At 38.8% G+C, this 19,500-nt stretch overlaps 1 protein-coding gene across 1 annotated transcript in view; it reads left to right on the top strand.

Annotated features, from left to right (window-relative positions):
• Positions 1-904: 904 nt before the first annotated feature.
• Positions 905-19,500, top strand: part of RFX4 (regulatory factor X4) — a 35,560-nt gene continuing 16,964 nt past the window's right edge. The window contains exons 1-7 of the mRNA XM_087935607.1: positions 905-932; positions 1,447-1,533; positions 3,787-3,847; positions 11,448-11,571; positions 15,519-15,580; positions 17,734-17,947; positions 18,917-18,994. Coding sequence (XP_087791733.1) covers positions 905-932; positions 1,447-1,533; positions 3,787-3,847; positions 11,448-11,571; positions 15,519-15,580; positions 17,734-17,947; positions 18,917-18,994 — 654 coding nt within the window. The remainder of the gene's footprint in view (positions 933-1,446; positions 1,534-3,786; positions 3,848-11,447; positions 11,572-15,518; positions 15,581-17,733; positions 17,948-18,916; positions 18,995-19,500) is intronic.

The following is a 19,500-nucleotide window of genomic DNA, read 5'->3' as shown; positions in this document are numbered from 1 at the left end:
GAAAAATTCCAGCAGGGGCTCCTTGTACTATCAAGATGACCTTAAATCTAAGCTTATGAGATACAGGAACGGGGATTTGAAAGAATAGATGAAGTCTGACAATGCTGCTCAACTCAGTTTTAGACTCAATGACTCAATTCCAGAAATGCTTTTTATTGTAATAAAGTAGCAAAACAGAAGCTTGGGTATTTTCAAGTTTCTGCCTACCTATTCTAAACAAAATCAAGTCAGGGTTATTCTGAGTTTCTTTTGCTTTCCTCTTTCTCAGGGCTGAGTTATCTTCTTTAAAAGTCTGCCCTTAATAGCTTAATAGCACAGTGATTCAGCAGTTAAGGCATTGGGCTTGTTGTCTGGAAAGCCAGCAGCCTAGATTCAAGACCCGAGTGCCATGCTTGCCATCCTTGCCCCAGTTCCTGCCAACCTAGCAGTTTGAAAACATGCAAATGTGAGTAGATAAATAGGTACCACTTTGATGGGAAGGTACATGACTGCAAAAATGTCTTTAGACAGTGTTAGCTCAACAGCCTTGAAACGGAGATGAGTATCGCTCCCTATAGTTGGCAAGGACTAGTGGAATAAAATCTGGAGGAATTCCTTTACCTTTCACTTAATAGCTCACACATTCCTTTCTTATGCCCAAAATCAGCTCAGTGTTCCTTAAAGTATTGGATGAGAAATGGGGAAAGCCATGTTTTTGTTCATCTCAGCAGTGGAAACTCTCTTTGTGACTTTGGGCCAATCACTCACAGTTAATCTACCTCATACAGTTGTTATGTGGGAGAAAAAGAGAGGAAGAAGCATTATGCATTCTGTCTAATGCTGTTAGATAAAAGTCAGGATAGAAATCTGACACATTTGAAATGGTGGCAGAAAGATCATTCACTCCCTTGAGTTTGTTAGAGGAATGGTAGCATGCAAGAATAATACTGTAAGTAAGTGGTATTAAACAACATCCCCAGAGTTAAAAATTGCTCAAAGAAGTTCTGATTTCAAAAATTTGGTTTCCAGCATATGAAGGTATGAAAATGAAGATATGCAAATGAGTGGATATTATATAAGAGATGTTGTCATGTGACCAAAACAATAGTTGAAAATTTTTGTGCCTTACGTTTTGAATTAAACACTGTTTATAGGGCACACCGTTCTTCTGTCAAATTATAGCTAGCAATGAACAGCTAGCATTTAGAAGTACAAATATTTTACTGAGTAACCATGGAATCTGTATACAAAGGCCAAACTGTATAGCTAGTCCTAACATTTGGACAATTGCCTTAGACAGCTGGTAATGACTATTAATAAAAAGTAACATATTGTTATGTATGTTTCTTTTTTTTTTACTATAAAAGCTAGAAGAAAATAACGTATGCTTCTTTTTGCCATCTTTTACACAGATATGAGGGGAAAAATTCTAATACAGATTAATTACTTTAAAAAAATGTTTTGCAGAGAGTTGGATTGAAAGATGTCTCAGTGAAAGTGAAAACAAACGTTATTCCAGCCACACATCTCTGGCAAATGTGTCTAATGATGAAAGTAAGTATGATTTATTTTCTATGGAAATATATAGATTCCTATTGGTTAAAAAAGACTTGAAGTTTATAATATCCGTATAGATCTATTAGGGAGTTAGGGAGCACCCTTCCACATCTTCAAGCAGAGAAATAGTTAGCATTAGATGACAAATGCATCAGCCAGAAAAACAGTGTTATGTATTTATAATATTGGACAGCTGAGTATATTTGGCACTGGCAGAGAGACTTAAAGATAAGCCATTAAGATATTAGCTTTAGGAGTTCTGCTGAAGATTCTATGCATTTGGGGGCATCTGGAATTCCATTCAAGGACGCCCATCAGCCTACATAATTCCTGTTCAGGATTGCACCTAAAGATATTAATGAACATTTTTCCTGTTCTGGAAAAATATCTAATTATAGTACAAGATAATAACAATTATCTCAATGTATACTTTATTTTCTTAGTTATTTTGCTACTACATTAAGTGTGAATTTTTTAGTGGACAGGATATAAGCGTAAAAACCCTTAACCAGGTTGATTAGGATTTTTAAAAATAGAGTTGCGGAAATAACATAAAAAGTTCCTATTTTAGCTTCTCTAATATAATGATGAGTATGAATTTCCCAATGAAGAACAAGTTTGCTTTCATGCAGGGATGGGGCGAGTGCATGGGAGATGTGCATGCATGCATAGGAACTGGGCGCATGCATGGAGGCATGCTCAGGGATGCGTGTGCATTGCATTTTGGGGGTGTGCGCGTGCAGTTTGGGCACTCAGTGCCAAAAGGTTTAGCCATCACTGACCTAGATGATATCAACATTATCTATGAGGTAATTCAGTGCACTTTAACTTAGATCTGTTAACCTGATGTCAATCCCGTAGCCTTTGTGATATCACTGCCTTCATAGCAATCCTAGCTCAGGGAGCCAAGTTGCAGGCACTGGCCTCTATAAAGATTTGAACCTGGATTGTTCCAATTTGAAAGAGATTAATGTGAAAGCCTCAAGCAGTTGAAACTACTCTTGTCTCCTCAATGTCTGTGAATGGGGGAAAAAACCCACCCAAGAGGGAAGGGGATCAGATACATCAATCAGTACCAGGTAACAGCATTGTTTTACTTCAGTGCCATGCCTCTCACCATAGAATTGCCCTGAGGAAGGACTACTTATTGTTCATCAAAATGCATCCTCTGAATTGGTAAGTCTCAGGAGGAGAACTAATACTTCCCCAGACCAGTCCACCTGACCCACATGCTATTTCCCAGCTAGGGTTGCTCACCTCACTCTTCATTTTCTAAGAAAGAGTTGAACCCACAGAATCAGGTTATTGGTCTGTCATTCACCCTCTGCTTGATTATATTCCTCATTGTCCAACTGTTTACATGCAAGTCCAATAGGAGACAATAGTCAATCATAAAACTTGATAACATTGTCATAATTATGTTTTCTTCCTGAGCAAAGAAAACTTGACAAATGCCCCTTGTTCACAAAATAGCATTATTACAACAGCTCTGAAAAATGAATTGGAACAATGCTGTCCTGCATGTGCCCTCCACAATGACACCCCTAGCAGAAAAGGGCCTTTCTGATTTACTAGATCAAGTTTTAATGAGAATCTCAACACTGAATGTAGGAATGGTGCCCATTCTTAAGAACAAAGAAATGTTCAGAAATATTCTTCAAAAGGAGCAAGTTTTTCTTCCACAATTTCTTCCGTGGTTTCTAGAAATGTGTTAACATTTCTTGTTGACAACATTAAAAGGAAGGAAGGTGGAAGGAAATGTCTATCGTAATGACTGATCTACTGTAAATAGAATCTTTAGACTCTAATGATATTTTCAACCAGTATTTGGATTTAAATAGTCACAACTGCAATAAACAGAATAAGAAAGGTTCAACACATCCATGGAACTTGTAAGAGGTGCATTTTCCTGTTTGTAGAAAGTCCTGCTATATTTTTTCTTGAGGTTCGAGTCTCTAAACAGGGAAGGTAAATTAATGACCCAATATGGTGAAAGGATGTGGAAGGGTAGATGAGATGTAAACATTTATTTCTTTTGGGTTCCAAAGAAGGTATTCATGGGAACACTGCTGCCCACAGGCATTAGATTGTACAGTGTGGCATTTATTTAAACAATCATTCTGATTCTCATAATCTTCATATTTCAAGGTTGTCTCTGGGGAATTTGAGAATATTCCCAACTGTGAAATTTTCTCAAGCCCATCTCAGCTGAAAAAATGTCCTCTAATAGTGTTTTTTTTTTCTCAACAGATGAGGAGAAAGAGAATAACAGAGCATCCAAACCGCACTCTACCCCAGCAACTCTGCAATGGTAAGATTCTGTTTTTTGAAGAAGAAAAAAAACATTTATTCTCAAGCAACTACTTTCAGGCAAATTAGAAATATTCAACAGTATGATAAACAGGTAGAAATGATTTTGACACTGTTGCATTCTTCTGGATTACTAAATATATCATCTTATGCTTATGCTCATTAAGTATTGTTCTGTGCTCAGAATTCAATGTTTGAAGATTAGTATCTTTAAAAAAAATATGTTTAAAGGATCTGTGTTTTGCTAGAATTTTAAAAGACAAATAGCTCTAGTTAGCTCTAACAAAAACACTATAAAATATCAATAAATGTAAGCACATAAAAGTGTTCAGTTCTATCTCTTCTAGTTACCCATCTAATCACTATGGAGACATAGGAATGTAGATAGAGAAGGCCTCTGGAAACTGATTGCATATTCATATCCTTTTCTGAACTTATGCTACCCTAAACTGTGCCAGTAAATGGTTAATCTTTCCCAAATATTTAAACAGCAATTCGTTTTTTTATTATTGTTGTTTTTGTCCAGCAACTAATACTTCAGATTACTCTATGCCCCACCAGAAGGCAATTGCTTAGTCTTTCCTATAATTTGATGGACTCGTTTCAGCCAAACTGCCACAGCTAATTATCTCATAAAGCTCTTCTCTCAGGAGGAAACAAGCCAATAATGGCAGCATCCTTAATCATAGAGGTTAATACGTCCCAAAACTCCCAGGATATTCTGCTTGTTGGAATGTAGCCATTATTTGCTACCATGTCCCAATTGCCCAAGAGAGGCATAAGCCACTTACTATCATTCAGGCCACCATCTTTAGCAGCACAACTGCCCTTGTGGCTTGTTTGTCCTTGCAGTCATATCTGCCCTGACTGTGCTTGTCTAGGCTCATTGCAAAAGAACTTCATGTTCTCCAGAGTACAATATGTTGCAAATAATCATCACCCCTTTTGTTTGTCTGCATTTGATTCTAAGCTGCATAACTTCAGCTTGTAAGTCTGTACAATTCAATGACTGTGAACTAGAGGCATCAATAATTATGGAAGGAATAGCACACCATTCTGCCTCCTAATTTGCTAGCAGCACTTTACCTCTTCCTCTTTTAAGCAATGTGCTTATTGCAATTGGTCAGGGGGAGCCTGAAGTGGCATGAACAGCATTTGAAAAGGGATCAAGAAGAGACAAAGTAGCTATGGCGTGTGTCAGTCAAAACTAGGTTTGGGCTAACTAACATAATTTGATTTGGTCCATATATCTTATTTATTCATAATATAGATTGCTTGTTTGAGCTTAGTGAGATGTGTGAACTCAGCCTAAGTGTGGCTTATTTATTTATTCATTTTTATTTGTTTGTTTATTTGTTTATCTGGCAAAAGTTTTTTTTAGCAAACTACAGCATAGCATGGTGTATTTACCTAGCTGAGGTTAGCTCTAGCTTCATCTCTGACCAAGACTTTGGAAGACCAATGAATTGTGGTGGCAGCAACCTGAGTGAGCTACATCCTCTGCATCTCATTTCAGGTTGTTTGGCCCGTGCAATCAAGGCTGAGCAGAGATGATGGAGCCCAACCTAACCAGCTGAGTGAGAATGGAAGCTGCAGGGGATGAGTATATGTTGGTGAGGAAAAGATAGCCAATAGAAAGGAGAATTTAGATAAAATCAAGGAGAAAGAAGTGAGGAGATGGCTGTGAGCATGGAAAAGTTTATTTCTGTACATCTGGTTTTTTATTTCACAAATTAATTAGTTATATATGAGTTTGGATTTGGCTACTATGAACTTGTTGCATTACGTTCTCTTAAATCATCTGCCTTTTGTCCATGGATTCACTGATTATTCCATGGCAAGTGAGTCAGGCACTTTTAGTACTCTGTATCTAACACAGAATCTGGAATTTCTTAAGTTGATCTGTGTTGGCTTGAAACCAGTTACGAAGGGATTAATGTTAAGAATCTTGTAGGTTTATTGTCATAGGTACCTGGAAGGAGAGAGATATACATGCATACATACATATAATTTATAGGCTGCCTGACTTATAATTACAGGTTGTTGTTTTAAAGCATAAAAAACACACAAGAATATTCATGATGGTCCAGAAACTTTTTTAAAAAGTTCATTAATAATTTCCTGACAATCATCAGGATGGGAGCCACCAGATCTCCAGGAGGATATCATTCCACAGAGCAAGGGCTCCAGTACTCATGCTTCCTTGGCCCCAGAAGATGATATCAGTTAAGGGATGGGAGCTGCACTGGAGCACACCCATTCAGCCTGATTGCACCAGATGGACAGAAGTAACTGGAAACAAGCAGCCCTTCAAATAATTCAGGCCTTTTGTCATGAAGGATTTTATACATAATAAGTAGCATTTTGAATTGCACCTGGAACTTTTACTGGTGCAGCTGTGGAACAATGGGGTCACATAGACACAACAAAGCACCCGTAACATTGGCCATGCCACTGCACTCTGGAACAAATGTCTATGGAGATTCTCAGTCATTCAGGTCATGGTTGTCCCCAAGGTGATTTTTCAAGAAGCAACTGGACTTTTTCTTTGAAGACATTTCGCTTCTCATCCCAAAAGCTTCTTCAGCTCTCTGGGAGCTTTAAACATCTCCGAGAGCTGAAGAAGCTTCTTGGATGAGAAGCAAAACATCCTCAAAGAAAAACCAGAAAGTCCAGTTGCCTCTTGAAAAAGCACCTATGGTGCATTCCGTTACAGTTGTAGTTTCTGAATAGTTTCCAAGAGCAGCACACTGTTGCAATCCATTTATGAGGCTATGAGTGACTGTCTGATGTGCCCCTGTTCTAAGAAAGAGTGCACCTGGGTCACTAAATGTACTTGAGCAAGTTACTCTTGGCCATAGCTGGTACCTGCTCTTCCAGTAGAAGCTGTGTATCCCAGATGACCCCTCTAGTTGTGCACCAATCTGGGAATAGGAAAATGCAACACTATCCAAAACCAAAGATGGAAGATCCCCAGACCTTGAGGATACCCATAAATTTTGGAAATATTTTATTTATTCTAGGTTCCAACCTCTTACCACAGGATATGGTTAAAAAAAAAAGTCAAGGTGGTGCAGTTGAGACTCCACATGTTTTTAATATGTGATTCACATTTAAAAAAAATAGGTTTAGGTTCAGTCACACTGCCATGGATACCAATTTGACTTTTCTGAACACGCCCTTGAGGATATCCTTGGATCAGAGCATTGATAGACAAATACCTGACCCCAAATGCAATGTGCTATCTCCTTCAGCATTTTAAACTCTTATTCTTACATTTATTCCTTTTGCTTTTGTTAGTATGGGGGAGAGATATGATACTTCAGCAATCTAAATCAGGGGTTTCCAACCTTGGCAACTTTAAGACGTGTGGACTTCAACTCCCAGAGCAAAGCTGGCTGAGGAACTTTGGGAGTTGAAGTCCACACATCTTAAAGTTGCCAAGGTTGGAGACCCCTGATCTAAATTGATGGGAAAGATTATGATGTACTAATTAACACTTCAAAGACTATATACTACTTCTTTTAGATATCACAGCTCTTTATGGAACTGGGATAATGCTGAACTACAATGAAATGTACAGTTGTTGAATGCCTTCTTTAGTCAGATACATTCTTTTTTAATCCTGGTCAGATCATGACATAGCATCCATTAAATTCTACAGGTCTCTGTATTGTGCCCTCTGACTGATAGATGAGTATTTTATTAAAATGGTAATGAGAATCAAAACAACAGGTGATTGTGAAGAATTACATCTGGCTACTTAACACAGTTCATTTAACTACAAATTATTTAATAAACTATAATTGGGTGATGTCTTTCAATATGCTAGGGCTAGGCTATAAACTAAAGTTTATGAACCATAATGACTGTAACCACACAAGCTATTAAGTAAATCCCAAGCAGAACAAATTATGGGTGGCTTTGACTCAGGAATCCAGCCTTCATTCTAATGAAGCACCAGTTTTATAACCCTGCTTTGCTTGGATTTTTAAGAGTATATAATGGAATGCAAATGAATTTTATTTAGCAAATGAAAAATGCTGCAATGTTGCACATAATTTTAAAGATAGTGTTTTAAGGGCATTGCGAATAGTAAATAGCTCAAGTTCATTATGACACTATGGGCTAGTCCAGAGTTCAAAATATGGCAAAGTTTTCTCTATTGAAATGACAAAAATATGTAAAGCTAAACAATGATCAAAATGGTTTTTGATCATTAAAGAAAAATTCAGATATAACAGAAGATTGTTTAACACAGACTAATGATTCACCATGAAAGAATGGAGAGAAAGGGGGAAAATCATTAGATATTATGAAGAGAAATAATTGAGACGCTTTCTTTTATCCAGTCCTCTGACCACTCCTGGTCAGAGAAATTGACGTGCCAATTAGTACCTATGGCATACAAACCATCTGTGTCCTTTGAAAAGATGTTTTGTTCAGGGTCTGTATATTTGAGGGCAAATGCAGCAATGATATTGTGGTAGGCAGAAAATAAGAATAGATGCTGCCTTTAGAAACCAATTCTATTCAACCACTCCAATATCTTAATGAAATAGTTTGTAGAAAGAAAGAAAGAAAAATTATTGTAAGGCTAATGGAGTTTTGGGGAGAGAATCTCCAAACAATATAACAAGACATATAAATCAGTTTTTCTAAGAAAGGTCCCTACTAATTGGCTCACAAGTTACTTTCAGATATTATTATTATTATTTTCAAATCCATATTTTTCTAAATTAGTGTTAATTGAAGCTTATTTTTATGCTTCAGTTTAATCCTTATTAAACATTATTATTACTATTATATAACAGTACAGCATTCTCCCTGCGTCATGTCTCCACTAACTAGTGTCCTCTTTGCTGACCCAAGTATGTATCTTCCATAATTCATCCATCCAATGTTATTGGACATTACCAATGTTATTCCTAACAGTGTTAGCAGCAGAAATAAGGTTTAGGGGAGCATTTAACTAAAAGCACAGATTCTTCTGAAATACCCATCCTTCTAGTAATGCTACAGAGATTCCATGTACTTCCAAAAATAGATGCAAGCAGCCAAAGAGTTGCAAGAAGAGGTCTGGGTACTTCATGACATAATCAGAGTTGCTACTTTTAGCTTATGTTTAGGGTAAATAACCCAACTGGTAACAATCCATATTGTACCAACCTAGATAAGAATCAAAACTGCCTAGAACTGTTTTACCAAGGATGCTGTTGGGGTCTCCTTTGCTAAATGTATTCAAGCAGAGGCTGTACAGCCATCTGCTGGCAATGTTTTAATCTGGATTCCTGCACTGAACAGGAGGCTGGACTCAGTAGCCTAAGTTTGTTTTCTAATTCTATGATTCTGTCCTGGCTGGAATTACTACAGAATGAAGGATGGATGCTGTGGATGGAATAGTTAGAATGGGGAGGGAGGAGAAAGGATAACAGAAAGTTAGGCTGAAGATATAAGTGACCTGGTGTGAACAGCATAGGAATGTAAGGTCCTCAGGTCAAAGGTAGTTTTAAACTCTGGACTGAGGCAGAAGACGTACCATCAAATGATTATTGTAATTATCTTATCTGCTTAAGTAGCAGGTGGCTTAGATGAATTATACTAAAAAATGAAGTGCTTTTTTGTTGTTCTCTTACACTTTGAAAGAGAAGACTGGAAACGAATTCCAGAGTACTGACTATGTATGTAACTTTGTCTGTAATAGGCTGTTGTCCTCTAGCACAGTGGTCAGGGAACAGGGGTAAATTACCCCAAATGGGGTAAAAGTGAAAATCTGGGGGTAATGAGGAGGTTGCGCTGGCCAATGGCGGAACTATCGGCATAGCAGCAGTTATTAAAACACCCTTGAGGCAAATTTATCCCCTCCACCCCACCCTTGTTTCCTGGGTCGGAAATGACTCCAGGCTAGATTCTGCAAGAGCCGCGCCGCCCGTTTTTTAGGGAAGGCGAGCTTCTGGCATAGGGCAGAGCATTTTGGGAAAAGGGACGCTTTCCCAGCGCTGCGATGACCGCACGCTGCGGCGCAGTTTGTGTCACCGTGGCTCCCAAATATCATCCTCCCTTCCCGCTTCCTCGCCCCCAGGCCCTGCCTGCCTGCCAACTAGCCAGCCAGCCCGGCTCCCTCCCGAAGCCTCTCATCACTGCCAGGCACACAGGAAGCGAAGAGGCACCTGCAACTGCCGCCTTGGCCCCGAGAAAATTCCCAGAAGCCCTCGGGAGCCTGGTGACATTTCATTCCCTGGAGCGAGCTATCCCGCCTTCTTCCCAGCCGCGGGGCACCTCCTCCCGCCTCGACCTCCAAATTATGTGTCAGCAGCCTGAGGTGGCCGGGGAGGGGAGAGGCCGGGAGGGGTAACGTCTGCGTTTATAAATTTTTGGGGGTAAGAGGTAAAAAAGTTCCCTGACCCCTGCTCTAGCACCTTGAAATACAAGCATAATTATTAAGGAATAAATTTTAAAGATACATAAGGAGCACATTGAAACAAGCACTGATACATGACTATTTTGGAAAGCCTTTGATGGTATGGCAGATCCTCTACATGCAGGACACAACTTCATGCTAGGCCTGTTGGCCTTGGTAGTTACTGCTAGGAAATGGAGCATATTGGTATGGAGGAGAATGGTGACTTTTTTCCTTCTAATTCTTTATATTTTAGTAACATAAATGATATTAAAGAATCCTTTTGGAATTGAGTTACAAATAATTGCATAAATGAATAATAATACATCTCAAATTGCATTTATTTTACTTATTGATTAAATTTGTACTCTGACCAACATTATAAATGATAATTTGCAAATAAAGGTTACCTTACCAAAAATTTAAAAATTATATTATAATTTAACATGAGCAGATTATAAAAAAAAAAACAAATTGCTAAGAATGCATCTTTTTATGAGTCTGTTTTAAAATGTGCAAATTCAGCCCCTGAATAATCAATTGTTCATTAGATGACAATTACAACTTGCTATTCATATCTGAGTAGCATGTGTCTGCTCTTTCAGATTGAAAACTAGCATATAATGTTATAGTATTCTGGAGCTAATTTTCATCTATAAAAGCATTCAGTGTAAACAAAATAATAAAATAAGGTGATTGAAATAAAGGATTAAGCATTATCCGAAGGCATTAAGAAACTTGAGTGAGATATGAAACCTTCTTCAAGTATCTGAAAGGCTGCCATGTAGCAGGCAGGGCAGAGCTGTTGAAATGTGTTCTAGAAGAAATACTGGATTTAAATTCCAAAAAAATCAGATTTTGGTTGGACACCTGGAATTTCCTAAAGATATGTTCAACAGACTAGCTCAGGAGGTGATAGACTCTTGTTTGCTGAAGATAATCAAACAGAAGGTTGATATCTTGTTAAGAACACTGTGGCAATGGAGTCCTATACTCAGCAAGGAACTTCCAAGCTTTACGTTCTATGATTCTATGGGGAAAGGAAAACAAAACAAAATTAAAATAAAATTGCCAGGCCTTAAAGGTTCAGAACTTCTAATGCATACAAGCCTATACAGAGAGAGAGAGAGAGAGAGAGAGAGTGTTGGGTGTACGTGGAAGTCAGTATATTTGTCTTCTTTGTTTTGTTCTTATTTTTAAGGCTGGAGGAGAATTACGAGATTGCAGAAGGTGTCTGCATTCCTCGAAGTGCCCTCTACATGCACTATTTGGATTTCTGTGAGAAAAATGATACCCAGCCAGTTAATGCTGCTAGTTTTGGAAAGGTGAGTATAAAAACAACTAATTTCAGGAATTTAATAGATAATAGCAATAGCACTTAGACTTATATACTGCTTCACAGTGCTTTTACAGCCCGCTCTAAGCAGTTTATAGCATGGGTGTCAAATGTGATTTTATTGAGGGCCACATCAGGGTTGTTTTTGACCTTCGGGGTCAGGGTGGGCATGGCCAGGATGGGCATGACCATGCTCGTCATCACTCTTGTCAGGGGCCCCTGTGGTGGCCCGAGCAGTCTGCCAATGAAAACGGGTTCCTGAGCTCCATTTTAGCTGCAATGGCTCCTGCAAGCCTCTACCAGCGAAAATGGAGCATGGGAGTAACACCCGTGGCCCTCACAACCTCCATTTTTGGCTGCGATGGCCTCTTCCTCTTCTGCCAGTGAAAATGGAGCTCAACAGGGCCACATGCAACCCTCCCAAGCTACAATTTCCCTGGCAGAGGCACCATGGGCCGGTCCTTTGCTGTTTCCAGGGCAGGCCCACGTGCCATATCTAAGCACTCCACAGGCCGAATCTAGCCCCTGGACCTTGAGTTTGACACCCCTGGTTTACAGAGTTAGCATATTGCCCCCAACAATTTGGGTCCTATTTTACCCATCTGAGTTGACCATGTGCCTGGTGAGTTTTGAACTGCCAAATTGCAGGCAGCCAGCAGTCAACAGAAGTAGCCTGCAGTACTGCACTCTAACCACTGTGCCACCGTGGCTCATATATATGTGTTAAAATAATGTATCTGATATAATAATAATTTATTAAACTTGTATGTCTCCTAACAGTTCTGGGTAGCTCACAACAATCAAATTTCAATAGAGTCAATAAAAATTAAACACTGACAGGCGAGGTAGGACAGATGAAATGAAGCAAGGTGTCTAACTCTCCCTCACCAAGCCAGTTCTTCCCTGTTCTTCTGAACAACAGCAGAATGGAGGGCAACTCAGATCTTGGGGAGTTTCATTCCAGGGATCAATGCTTTCCCCATACATTTTGTTGTTATTCAAAGAAGAAATAAACTGTGGACAGAACATTGTGCACTTGAAGATTTCTTTAGTGGTTCCAATGAGAGGAAAAATTTTGCTGGACGAGTTTCACAATTTCCTTTGGTAAGCATTAAATTTTTCAAAAGCAACCCAGATAGATTTGTCTGACAGTTGTTTCTGATATTAATGTCAGGCTAAGAAATAACACAAAGCTGAAAACAGGGCCCAAACATGAACTATCTTCAGAGGCCGTTGCAAGAAACATGACACCAGACTACACAATGTGCGTGGTGAAAGGTATAATGGGAAAAGCCGGTAGTAAAACTCACCAAAATGCTACTTGCCTTCTCCAGTCCTCCATATCTAAACTTAGTGATAACAAGCCCTAGCCCCTGCCTGGTTGACCTTGTCTACCACTAAAAGCCCCATTGTCTATCTCACCAGATCAGTGGTGGGATTCAATTTTTTTTACTACTGGTTCTGTGGGCATGGCTTGGTGGGCATGGCAGGGGAAGGATACTGTAAAATCTCCAGTCAGAGGTGGTATTTGCCGGTTCTCCAAACTACTCAAAATTTCCACTATTGGTTCTCCAGAACCTGCTGAATACCACCTCTGCACCATATCATTTGGTGGAATCAAGACAGCTGTTCCTAAAGAAGTCTTGCTTTGGGGTTAAGAGTGTCCCTTTTTCTATCAAAAGACTGGTACGTAGTTCTTGGAAGATTGTTCTGTTCTTTTCTGTCTAAAAGTAAAAATAACCACCTCTGTTACAATATAAGTTTCCCATTCTAAGGAGACAATGCTTTGGACTACAACTAGTAGAACACTGAAAGGGGATTCAGGCTTTATCCTTAGTCAACAGTGTGGTGCACAGATAAGTTTTGATTTTTAACATCCCATTGACAGGGAATCCAGAGCTGTATTTCTTAAAGGGTAAACCGAAGTATATTGTTTTTCAAGTTTCAAGAGACAATAAGAGTAAACCGATAGGAATGTTTTATTTGTCTTTGGGTACTTGAAGAAAAATCTTACTTTGAGGAGTAGTTGTCGTGCATTCTAAATGACAGGCACCCTGCTCCCCTCTGAAAACTCAGAAAATACCTCCTTCCCCCTGTAGTGCCTGGGTGCCCCCATCTCTGTCTGCCCAAACTGAAAGAGAGAGGGGTGGGATTAATGTGTAATTAAAGAGAATTTGGAAGGCTGAGATGTTGCGGAATGTTAGATCAGTAGCTGGAACAGCATGTGGTGTTCTTTAGGTAGGCTTCATTGAATCAGCACAAAAAGAGAGAGCCAGAGAAAGAGGCTGCCTGCCTGTCTGCTCATTTATCAAATAGCTAGGCTGAACTTTCACAGCTCCACAAAAGTGTTTTTCTGTTTGCTGATTTCCCCACCCCCCCACCCCACCCTTTACTTACACAGAATTAAATCTGTACAACATTTTCCCCTGTTCTAAGGCTCATGAAAGACATTTTGGTTCCCCTTTACTTAATCAATCAATTAATAAATAAATAAGCAAATGTGGTAAAAATGGAAGATAAATAATCATGGCACGTCATGGTACTTACACGACACTTTGTCTCAGATCCTTTTACAGATCCCTTTGACATGACCTTAGACCAGTGACGGCTAACCTTTTTTTGGCACTGAGTGCCCAAAGCATATGCATGCGCACCCCCAAAATGCAATATGCCTGCATTCCCGTGCATGCACCCCGTCCTATGCATGCATGCGCATCCTCGCACATGCCCCCCCCGGCATGATTGGCAGAGGTCCGAAGACCAGCTGGCCGTCAGGAGGTGCGCACAGACATGTGGGATGGAGCTGAGCTGGGGCAATGGCTCGCGTGCCCACAGAGAGGGCTCTGTGTGCCACCTCTGGCATGTGTGTCATAGGTTCGCCATCACAGCCTTAGACTATGTGGAAGACTCCATGTATAAGTAGAAGCAAAAAAGGGGATGTTTATGGAAACGATGCAAAAACAATTTAATTTTATCAGCTAAATCTTAGTGTGATTCCACCTAAGGAGTTCTGCAGTGAAAATTAAAAACAAAACAGGCATCTTTTAGTTATAAGTTCAGTTTCCCAGTTTGAAACAGAGAACATTGGCCTATCTTTTTAAAATAGCTCTCTCTCTCTCTCTCTCTTAACAATAAAGGAAGAATATTTGTAGCTCAGGGTTGAAATGAGAGGTCATTGGTCCTGTCTGAGCTTACTTGTTTTCTTGAAGACATCATCAATATAGTCAATGCTAGAGCATTAGATGCCAAGGATCCCTCACCTCTTCTTTTTTCTTAGTGTTTCCTTTGATGTCTATGAAGTTTTATTTAAGTATATAGTATTAAGAATGTAGAAGAACTTCAGTTAAGAAGCGTTTCTTGTAAGTTAATGTTTTCAGTACATTAATAGTACATTCTGCCAATAATCTTCCCCTCCAGTTGTTTTTTTATAGATGGTTACTTATTGAATGTAAGGAAAATTAAAATATATAAACCAGCACAACTATTGACAAAAGAACAACCATATAAAATAATGACAGCAATTTTATCCACTCTGTTCAAGTGTGCATATATTTGCAGGCAATTTTCTCTCATATGGTTTTATGTATATTTTTCTTTAATATGTGCATTTGGAACAATTTTTGAATAATAACTGAGTTCTTGAAAGTCTTTTTCTCTTTCTCTCTGACTGTCTGTCTATCATCCATCTATCTATCTGTCTATCTATCTATCTATCTATCTATCTATCTATCTATCTATCATCATCTATCTATAATTTGTGCTTCGTAATATGTTCCAGTGATCTAAAATAAGTGATTTTAAAACATCTCTTTATAAATTAATTGTTTTATTTTTTTTTCTTACTTTCTCCTCAAATAAGCCATTGCTAAATATACATGATTGGAACAGCATCTTATGTTTCTTAACATAAAATCATTATTAAATTAAAATTTACAGATAATAAGACAACAGTTTCCACAGCTAACGACACGAAGATTAGGAACCAGAGGCCAATCAAAGTAAGTAATAATGTGTGTTTCATAATCATAGAAAGGTTAAGTGTGTTATAGAAATGTTATTGTGGAAGATTTTTATGCAATATGTCCATGGCAAATATTTTTGTGTGGCGAGGAGAAAGTCTATCAATAAACAAAGCAAAGATTCTGACATAGGTAGTATGGTCATTTGTAAAGGAGGACTGGGCTTACATACCTCTAATAGCTGCATAGAAGAGGTTGCTTCAGCTGGGGCCAACACCTTCTTTTCCACACAGCTATTCAAGGTACAGAATCACTGTCTTCTGTTGAATTCAGGTCATTTTGGACTCCAATCTGTATGGCCACTGCTTTATCATTCTCCAGAGCTTAAGAAAAGCGGCAGCGGCCATTCCACATAGCAAGAGTAGTGGCCGTGTTACCAATCGGTGCACAAGTGGGTATATACTACAACAGGGGTCTCCAAACCTGGCAATTTTAAGACTTGTGGACTTCAATTCCCAGAATTCTCCAGCCAGCATAGCTGTCCACAATTCTTAAAGTTGCCAAGTCTGGGGACCCCTGTACTACAAGCTGGAATTATATTCTCTTCTTGGCCCCACACCCTGTCTTCTCTTATCTGCTCTTCATTTCTCATGGAATTCTGATAGTTATAGCCTGCAGGGGAGATGATGCTCATATTTCAGACTGGAGGAATAACAGACTGGATAATGTGTGATTCCCAGTTTTAAAAAAAACATAAGACCAAATGCAAGATTTGGTCCCTCCCTTAGATTTGCTTCCTCCCTTAGCCAGGTGAGATATGTGTTGGTTGTTTGCCCTTCGCTACACCTGCCTGTTTCATTGGTGTGATGCAGTATTTTTTATTCTCCAATGATGGTGTTTGGGCTTGGTGTAATAGTATATTGCCATCATGTCAATTTATCTTTTCTGTAATGTATTCTTGCGCCATGACATATAAAGGCTCCATGTTCCTAACCTTTTATCACCAGACCATTTTAGTGCATCAGCGCGGTTTTATAGAGTATGGAAATATACACTTGCCATTATAGATGTTCTGTGTGATAGAATAGCATCCAATCACAGCTTCCTAAGGGAAGTAATATCTTTTATGTGGAGTTCAGCAGTGCTTGAGAGAAGGGATGTAGGAAGAATGAACGTAAGAACTCAGTGCCATTTATGGGTGCACTGCATAATTACTATTTCAGCACTGCTGGCTAAATAGATAGCAACATCTCTTGTGGATGCTGATGTCATAGACCAGGCCAGCCAGTGGGACCAATACCACAGCTTCTGTTATCTTTTCCCAATGCTTCTCATAAGCTATTGAATCACGCGTCCCCGGGCACATATGTGTTTATATCGGAGGCCACTCTTTAAAAGAAAAAAGAAGAAGGCAACAGGAGCATGACAGAAACAAGATGACATCACAGAGGGATTGAAACTAAATGTTCAGCCCTTTGACAGATTTGGGAAGGTTATGCAAAACATACTGAAAAAAATACTTGAGGCTCAATACCCTTATTTTATGGATTACTTTATTTTTTACAAAATCCATTATTAAAGTCTGTTAGCGTATCAACCAGTACTGGCAGCATGAATCTAGTGGCATAGCAAAAATATGTCTGAGAGGCCACAAATTACCTATAGGTTGTAACAACCCTCCCAATACCACAATACTTAGTAATGCAAACAGCTAAAAGCTCTGCCTGCAAACCTCTAAAGGAAGTTGCAGACTTCTAAAGGAAATTGCCAGTCTACAGTTAGAGCCTGCAGTAAAAATTGTAACTCTATGACTGTTCTTAAAAGGGTCATGTATAGAGAGCTGTAGAAAAAAAAATAATTGCCCTATAACACATTATATACTTTTTATTATCCATAGAAGAAAAGAAGGTGTAGGATTATCCCTAGTTTGCTTCTACCAAATATCTGGCTTAGGACTGAGGCAAAAACACCAGGCTCTGCCAATTTGTATCTTTGCTGGGTGCTCCTGTGGATGGAAAATGCAGCCTGTTGAGCCCTTGAATCCTCACGTTTATGTTCTGAGGGTGAATTTGCACTCATGCATTAACTTGCAAATTGGCATGAAGTCTGTTTTGTTAGCAATTTTCTTTTTTAACCATACTTGAGTGAACAAGTTCTCTCTCTTTAAAAAAAGTGTGTATTCAACATTTCAGGTACCATTACTATGGCATTGCAGTGAAAGAAAGCTCCCAGTATTATGACGTGATGTATTCTAAGAAAGGAGCAGCCTGGGTCAATGAAACAGGAAAAAAAGAAGTAATCAAACAGACAGTGGCATATTCACCACGATCCAAACTTGGGACGTTGCTGCCAGAATTTCCAAATGTCAAAGATCTAAATCTGCCAGCCAGCTTGCCAGAAGAGAAGGTGACGCTAGTAAAATATTCATTGGCTTGCTTTGGTCTCTGCTTTTTCTCGGTTGAGGAAAGGCTAACTTAAGTATGAAAAAGTGGCTCTTCAAAAGATTGAGTTTTAGAAGACTGTAACTTGATTTATGAAGGACTTGATTGCGCACTGTACTGGAAACAAATAATTTCTCCCTGATTTATCCATTTATCCAATGATCTATAGATGAAAGAGGCTGTACCTTCTGTATTGGTTTAAAGTAGACAATACGTCAAAGATCCATGATTGAGTTTTCCAATATTTCTTTAGTAAAAACAATGACATCAATTTACAAAAGTAGATTAGTGCAAAAAAGCAGAGGACCAATTCTTTTTCCTGGCATCATATCCCTAACTTAATTACAATCCAAAGCTGCAACTAGCTACTCTGAGGAAGGAATCACATGCAGTAAATATGTGGTGGTAGCAGTAGAATAGTTTAATTTGGGCAAAGGCTCAAGATCACCCCCAAGTACTTTCATCCTCCTTTAAATGGTTTTAACCAAGAAACAAATTTAAACAGAGAAATTGGATGGACAATTTGACAATTTCTCAAGGATAGGACTTGAGGGGGATTCAGGGGGATTCCGAATTTTGAAGAATTTCTAGTCCAGAACGCTTCTTCTGGAATACTGTACATTTGGTGATAAGCGGGGTTTTCTGAAATATAATGCTCTGAGGCAAAGATGACACCTTTTAGCAGCTTGATCTGGAAACCATGATAGGTGGGTATTAGGTTAGGCTCTTATATGGATTAAGGTTTTTAGTTACAGCTTGTGAGACCTGAGCTTGGCACTAGTGTTCTTGCTTCCTTGAGGTTTTAACCTTCTTCATCTCTGTCTCTACTGCTAGGAATTTGTTAGGAATTGGAGGTCATGATAGATTATACTAGAAATATCACTGTTTCAAATATGAATCCTGAATAAGAATAGCTCTTTTGTTATTCTTCTAGGTATCTACTTTTATAATGATGTACAGAACACACTGTCAAAGGATACTTGATACTGTAATAAGAGCCAACTTTGATGAGGTTTGTAATGAAGTAAAAAGTTTTTCATAGGATAGTTTTCATTCAGTTATACTTATCGATGGTAATGAAAATGTTTATATTGACTGGCTACATTGCTCTGCAGGTTCAAAGTGTTTTCCACTGAGAATTGGAACTGTTGGAGGTAATAGAATGTGTTAGTTCTTTTGGATAAAAAGATTCTGAGAATAAAGGAAGCTAAGGAACAGGAGGCTTCAAGGCAAGGAAGCTGAAAAAATGGTGCAATCAGGCAATGTACTGAAAAATAAATTAGGAAGAACAGAAATACAAAAAAGAGGCTTATATAAAAGGATGGAGGAGATGAACAATTGAGATCAGAAGTAGAAATGAGATAGAAGACTGTTAAAACAAACCTCTATACTACTCAAAATTACATAGATAAGAACAGGGAAGCAAGGATGTTGCAGATCCCATCCCCTAAGGAGATACACCTAGTGAGACCCAGAAGAAGGGCCTTCTCCATGGTGGCTCCCTCTCTCTGGAACATC

Source organism: Pseudonaja textilis, chromosome 5 (genome assembly GCF_049901715.1).
Source record: "Pseudonaja textilis isolate UNSWEBS1 chromosome 5, rPseTex1.2, whole genome shotgun sequence".
NCBI classification, from domain to species: Eukaryota; Metazoa; Chordata; class Lepidosauria; order Squamata; family Elapidae; genus Pseudonaja; species Pseudonaja textilis.
Note: the sequence above shows the minus strand (reverse complement) of the source record. Positions and strands in the feature narration are given on the sequence as shown.